Raw genomic sequence first — 7,228 nt, 5'->3', positions numbered from 1 at the left:
CGCCAACGTCTGTCATTTCCTGACTTGTTAATTTTAGCCATTCTGACTGGTGTGAGGTGGTATCTCATTGAGGTTTTGATTTGGATTTCCCTGATGCCGAGTGATGTTGAGCACTTTTTCATGTGTCTGTTGGCCATTTGGATTTATTTATTTATTTATTTGAGAGAGAGAAACAAGCGGTGGGGAGGGGTAGAGGGAGAGAGAGAGAGAAGCAGACTCCCTGCTAAGCAGGAAGCCCAATGCAGGGCTTGATCCCAGGACCCGGAGATCTTGACCTGAGCTGAAGGCAGACGCTTAACCGACTGAGCCACCCAGGCGCCCCTAGGCTATTTTCTAACTACAAAGGATTTTTAAAGAAGTTCCTTGCCAGTGGTGGATTCCAATAACTGATGTTCTTTATTATCATAAAAAAACTTTTTAGGTTAATTATAACCAAAATGAAATGTTTTATGAGGAAAAATAGGTTTTCAATGTAATATGAAAATATTCTGGGTGATACTCATATAAATTGCTGTAATCTTAAGTTCACAAATTACTGCATAGAAGTATACAGGAATGGTATTTTGGTTTTATTCATGTTTTTCCTAATATATAATGGAGCCCACAGTTTGTATTTCTCTGACCTATTGATAGAGCCTTGAAAATAATGTAGAGCTCATTTGAATTGATGTAGAAATTGAAATATATCATACTATTTATTTTTACATAGTACATTTGTCAGAATAACTGAAAAATTATAATTCTATAGTTAAAAAAACTTACAAAGGCAGTAGTAAGATGTGACTTACTTTTGAATATGATGATCATTCAAAGATGACTATCTTGTAATTACTTCTAGAATGCTTCTGGTTTTAAGATTTGAACAAGGATGTGAGTTGAGAACCGTAACCATTTTTGTGCTCCTCCCCATGTAAACCTACAGCTCTTTACATAGTGCACTTATGTGCTCTGAAAATTTCTGTTGAGTGGTTGATTATATGGGTGAATAAATGAATATTTAAGAAGTGAGTATAGAAAAAATTCTGGCATTTTGGAATGAAGGGGAGGGGTAGCTAGTAAAAATGTATTTTTATAAAGATGGCAAGAAAGGCTTGAAATTACATGCCGGGCCTTTAAAATACAGCTCAGCAACTACCAGACAACTCCAAAGAATTATGGGACCAGGTGAGAAACTGGTAGGTCCTGATTGGCTGGAGGCAGCAGCGTTCTGGTAGCTGATTGGCTCCACAGGTCGCGGGAGGCTGCTTGCATCACCACACATGGAAGCTTCTGGTGGTAGCCCTCTGTAGAGGTCAGAGCCCACCTGAGGAACTCACTGACTAGAGGGAAAACCTACCTCCTAATCTCTCTGAGCTCTCCTTAAGGATGAGTAAGAATGGTTTTGTGAGCTATGGCAGCGTTACTGCTGTGGGTGGAGCCATTGGAAGCAATGACCAACCATTTCAGGGTGGTGCAGCTCCTGCTACTAAGGCCCCAAGATCCAAGGTTCGAATCCAGGATATTATACCTTGTGTAAACAGCTGCTCATCTCCGCCCTGGTTGACAATGTCTTCAAGATTAGGGGAATTGAAGTTTTCCAGGTCTCTCTTGTGGGGATAACCAGAAAGGCAGAGAGGGCTTCCAGCTACATTCTTTACGGAATTGATGATATGACCACCAAGCCTATTGAGGTCCACCAGTGGCTCAGAAGAAATAAAGCAAAACAGAGGATGTTGCTTCTTCCAGTGGGAGTATATGTCAAAGTGATTGGTATCCTCAAATGTTTTAAGGAAGTAAAGGGCCTTGAAGTCTTGAATATCCGTGTCCTGGAGGACATGAATGAGTTCACCACACATATTCTGGAAACAGTCAGTGCACATATGATGTTGGATAAAGCCCACCAAGTGGCCTCTGGGCCCAGTGCGGCTGTTGTCCCATCAAAAATAGAAGAGGTCCAAAAGTATGGCGATTACTACCACCTTGACTTCATCCACAAGGAAGTTCAGCATTTGATCCGTCAGTGTCCTCAACAGGAAGGTGAAAGTGTGCATGAGCTCCAGACCCAGCTTCACAGCCTGAGCGACGGGGCCATCAAGCAAGCCCTTGAATATCTGACCATTGAGGGCTACTTTTACCCCGCTGTGGATGAAGAGCATTTTAAATCTGCTGACTGAAGCAATGAAAATATTTTTCATTTTCCAAAGATCCTTGCCTCCATCTGTGAGTGAGTTTAACCTGTTGACTTTTAGGAAGTAGATTTTTTTTCAACAAAATATCTCAGCTGGCATACTTTGGACCCTCAGTGCTTTTCCAAATGCTTTGAACTTCTCTGTTTTTCTAACTGTATTTGAAGCTCAGAAGGAGATGGTGATGGAGAAATTGACTGGACTTTTTGTAGGATTTGCCACCAAGCAAATGAAAACAGTCCTGTATGAATGAATTTGGGAGAGAAAAGGTACAGAAAAAAAATGGAAAATTGTTATTTGTTGTGTGGGAGCTTCTTTTTCTGAAATATCCATATATTAGGAGAATATAGAATAAGTCAAGGAACCAATTAAGAGAGAAAAACAAAAATTCTATTGTTTTTACGTTAGACTTATTTTCTGTGTTTGGATTTAGCTTATAATCCTATTATCTCTTGCTAAATGTAGTAATTGGTTAATTTGAATGTGCTAAAGAGAGCAATTTATGAAGTGCTCAGTTCAATATTTATTGAGTGATTTGCTCTTATTACCATAGATTTATTTTTAAAAAATAAAATTATAGTATGTTTAACAGCTCTTATTACCACAGGTTTATGTTTTTAAAAAAAATACAATTATATTACCTTTAAATGCCAGCTCTTATTAACGTAAGTTTATGTTAAAAAATAATATTATGACTAAATAACAGCAAACATAAACTATGTTTAAATATACTGTTTAAAAAATAAAATTATAGTATGTTTGAAAAATTTTTATTAAAATGTGATTAGGTTTAATGATTATTTCAAATATAATGTGGTGATATTTGGATTAAATTACAGTCCATTGTAGTTGCATGGTACATGGAAACCAGATTTTCTGTGAGTTTGATGTTCTGATGGATTCTGTATAGTACTAAATCCTCAGTTTTATGTATAACAAAGGTTTATTCTTACAGGTTAAGCAAACAAAAATTAATTATATGAATATTAAGCTTAGTTAAATAACTGAAATTTTATTTGAACATTTTATTAAAATACTTTTTCAAAAATCTTGACTCTCCTATGTGATTTTTGTCCTAATTTTACTTGAAAAGCCTCTTGTTTTGTTTTTAAAGATTAATAAGTTTAATTATCTAGAATAAATTTTTCTACTCAATATAATAACATATCTTTGTTGTAATAATACATTTTAGTTTGTATTAAATTAATGTGATACTTTTAAATAATTGAATAAAGTAAGCCCTCAGTTATATACATAAAGATGATATCTTTCTAGTTACTAGTTTTGTTACATTAGGAGAAAGAAAAGAAAAAGTATGTATATATATATATTCATTTGGACGGGTAGAAAAGAAAAACATCACTTGTTTTAACTTAATCACAGAAATGAAGTGTAAAACATTGAAAATCCCTTAAATACAGCATTCACAGTAATCCATACTGTCAGGAAAACTATCAGAATTTGGCCTCTCTTTGCCAACCCTTATGAATACTTGCCACCAATACTTGTTGAAGCTTTCTGAGCCATAAACTTAACTTTTCCTCCCCTCAGAAGCCCAGAATTCATAAATGACACTTTTTTGAAAACTACAAATAGTTAATATACCTGTTTGTTATTGAAATCATCAGATGTCTCTGCAAATTCTAGTCTTTATAAACATAAGGAATTCTGAACCACTTTTGAAAGTTTGCCTGCCCTGAGGAAAATCACACTGGAGGAGAGGCAATGATGGTTGTATTTGTTCCTTAGAATTTCAATGTGGAATGGTATAGTCTAGGAGGTGTGTGTGTGTGTGTGTGTGTGTATCTGTGTGTGTCTCTGTGTGTGTGTATTTGTGATATCACTTATACAATTGCAGGAACCCTGAGATCAGAATTCGAATTTTTATTTTATTTATTTATTGAAGAGGGAGAGAGTGAGCAGGCAGAGGGGCCGAGGGAGAGGGAGAAACAGAGACCACTGAGCAAGGAGCCCAATGTGGGGCTCAATCCCAGGACCCTGGGATCATGACCTGAGCTGAAGGCAGACGCTTAACCAGCTAAGCCACCCAGGCACCCTTCACAGTTCGATTTTTTTATGACTTTGTAGATCACTCTCCAAATTGTCTGAGTTGGTTGAAGTGGCCATTGGATGGGTAGCCACTTTTTCCTCTCTAGGAATATTCCTTCAGAATTAGGAAAACGGCAACCAGAAAAGGCCTTTCAGGCTGCCTTTAACTAATATGTTGTGATATGTACACCAAATTTAAGGGAGAACCAGCCTGTCTCCCTCTCCCATCCTTTTGGGTAACTGTCCTCTCTCTGTGTTCCTTGGGGTTCTTTCTAGCTTTGTTAATTGCCCTGCTGCCTCCTTATTCTTCTGAGTGAAATTATGTGCTTTAGTGGGATTCTACTGCAGGTAAGAGACTGCAGTGAAAGAATAGTAGGGAGGTCTACCTATAATGTGAATGGAAATCTAACATTTTTCAGTTGGATTATCTTATACATGCATTTGGTTAGCAGATTTTTATTTTTATTTATTTATTTATTGGTAGCAGATTTTTAAAATCCATTTTAAACCTTCAAACATACTTCTTCCTTCCACTGCATACTTCCTTTTTAGTTTTGTTCAGAAGGTAAATGACTTGGCCAGTGTTCCCTTTCCTCTCCAGTCCTGCCTTGTATGTGAACCAAACTTCTGAGGATAAGATACCAATCCTGGGGAAATACTGTCTGCTATTTTGGGCAGAGATATTTAAGCCTGAGGAAACTGAAGAATATAACTGACAATTATAATCCACTTAGGGTTGTTATTCTATGGCTTTAGGCATATGAAATGTATGCATTTATATTGAAATTGATTCTAAATTAATTGAATAAATTTGAAAATGTTTTCAAATCAAAGGTAATATTATTGCTGTTGTCATAATTGTTAATAATAATAATTTTATTTTACCTATTAAATTTAGATTTGTATTTTGAGTATAATTTGAGAAATATAAATTCTTGTATTTTTTTCAGTTTCTGTTTTCTTACTATATGATGAATCAAAAAGGTTACCACCTCAAGACAGTATGGTACTGGCACAAAAATAGACACATAGATCAATACAACAGAATAGAAAACCCAGAAATTAACCCACCATTAGATGGTCAATTAATCTTCAACAAAGCAGGAAAGAATATCCATTGGGAAAAAGACTGTCTCTTCAACAAATGGTGTTGGGAAAACTGGACAGCAACATGCAATAGAATGAAACTGGACCACTTTCTTATACCATACAGAAAAATAAATTCAAAACGGATTAAAGACCTAAATGTGAGGCAGGAAACCATTAAAATCCTAAAGGACAACACAGGCAATAACCTCTTTGACATCAGCCATAGCTACTTCTTACTAGATATGTCTCCTGAGGTAAGGGAAACAAAAGCAAAAATGAACTATTGGGACTTCATCAAAATAAAAAACTTTTGCTCATCAGAGGAAACAGCAAAACTAAAAAGCAACCTATGTGGTGGGAGAAGGTATTTGCAAATGATGTATCTGATAAAGGGTTAGTATTCAAAATCTATAATGAATTTTTCAAACTCAACATCTGATAACCAAATAATCCAGTTAAAAAATCAGTGGAAGACATGAATAGACATTTTTCCAAAGTAGGCATACAAATGGAGGACAGACACATGAAAAGATGCTCAACATCACTGATCATCAGGGAAATAGAAATCAAAACTATAATGAGATATCACCTCATACCTGTCAGAATGGCTGAATAACAACATAGAAAACAACAGGCATTGGTGAAGATGCAGAGAAAGGGAACCCTCTTACATTGTTGGTGGGAATTGCAAACTTGTACAGCCACTGTGGCAAACAGTATGGAGGTTCCTCAAAAAGTTAAAAATAGAACTACCCTATGATCCGCAATTGCCCTACTAGGTATTTACCCAAAGGATACAGAAATACTAATTGAAAGGACACAGGCCAGTGTCGCTAGAGGCAGAGAATGAAGAGTCTTGTGAATCATTTGGAGGACTTTGGCTTTTCCTCTGAGTGAGCTGGGAAGATGCTAGAGGGTTTTGAAGAAAGTAATGGTATAACCTGACTTGTGTTTTTAAAGGCTATCTCTGGATGAAGCAGGGAGACCAAGTTACATGTTGCTGTAAGGGAGCTAGAAATCTCACAGGAATTCTAGGGACAGCAGTGTAGCTGTGTGTCATGCAGGCTGATATGGAAGGTCACTTGACATCCCACAGTAGTCCTAGAACCTGGTTATTTTTGTCATCTATCTCAAGTCAGCAGCAGAAATTCATGGCACATTAACTTAATTTGTTTTGTCAACATGGGCTCTCCATGAATCTGTGTCTTTTCCTGATATTAACTGCCTGGCCATGTCTGTATTACCCAGTTCAAATTCCTAATGGGGAGTCTCTGGTCCCCATTTGTTTCTCCTTAGGCAAAGCTTTTCTTGTCAGGCCACCTCAGTATGCAGGCCAGACCATACTATGGTTAGGTTACCTTCTCTACTCACATCAGTTTGCGCATGGTAAAGGAGAGAGAGTCAGGGTGTATGGTCCAAAATTTGCTTTCCTAGGACTATTATCTCAGAAGGTAGTTGTGGGGAGTGCTCAACTAAGAAGCGGGTATGAGTTTGTCAGGTACCAGCCAGTACAGGAACTTTAAGGTGAGAAGGAAAGTTATTGCATGGAGATCTCCAGAAGATCAAGAATTATATTTTATTCATCCTTTATGTTCAGCATTTAGCATTATTCCTTGTGGCATTACAAGTTGAGTAAAAGAGGAAAAGTAGCACACTGCCTCCAGGAAGTGCCTCTGGTGTTCCTGTGTATACATATGTGTAGGTTTTAGAGAGAAGGGAAGGAAACAAGGAGCATCATTATCCTTACTTTTACTCTGACTGTTCTAAGAATTTTTTTTTTTGTATTTCTTTTTTTTTTCAATTAAAATTTTTTTTTGTTCTTACGTTAATCCCTATACATTACATCATTAGTTTTAGATGTAGTGTTCCATGATTCATTGTTTGTGCATAACACCCAGTGCTCCATGCAGAACGTGCCCTCCTCA

The 7,228-nt window shown here is 36.8% G+C and overlaps 1 protein-coding gene across 1 annotated transcript; it reads left to right on the top strand.

The window, feature by feature from the left end:
* The first annotated feature begins 17 nt into the window (after positions 1–17).
* Positions 18–2,754, top strand: RPA4 (replication protein A4). The gene is given in 2 exon segments (XM_081809537.1): positions 18–1,510; positions 1,513–2,754. Coding segments are annotated over 2 exon segments (786 nt in total). The 5' UTR covers positions 18–1,365; the 3' UTR covers positions 2,154–2,754.
* The last annotated feature ends 4,474 nt before the right edge of the window (positions 2,755–7,228 follow it).

Source organism: Leptonychotes weddellii, unplaced genomic scaffold, assembly GCF_054177405.1.
Source record: "Leptonychotes weddellii isolate Sample4059 unplaced genomic scaffold, ASM5417740v2 HiC_scaffold_10768, whole genome shotgun sequence".
Classification (NCBI taxonomy): Eukaryota; Metazoa; Chordata; class Mammalia; order Carnivora; family Phocidae; genus Leptonychotes; species Leptonychotes weddellii.
The sequence above is the reverse complement of the archived record's forward strand: the minus strand, read 5'-3'. Positions and strand labels throughout refer to the sequence as shown.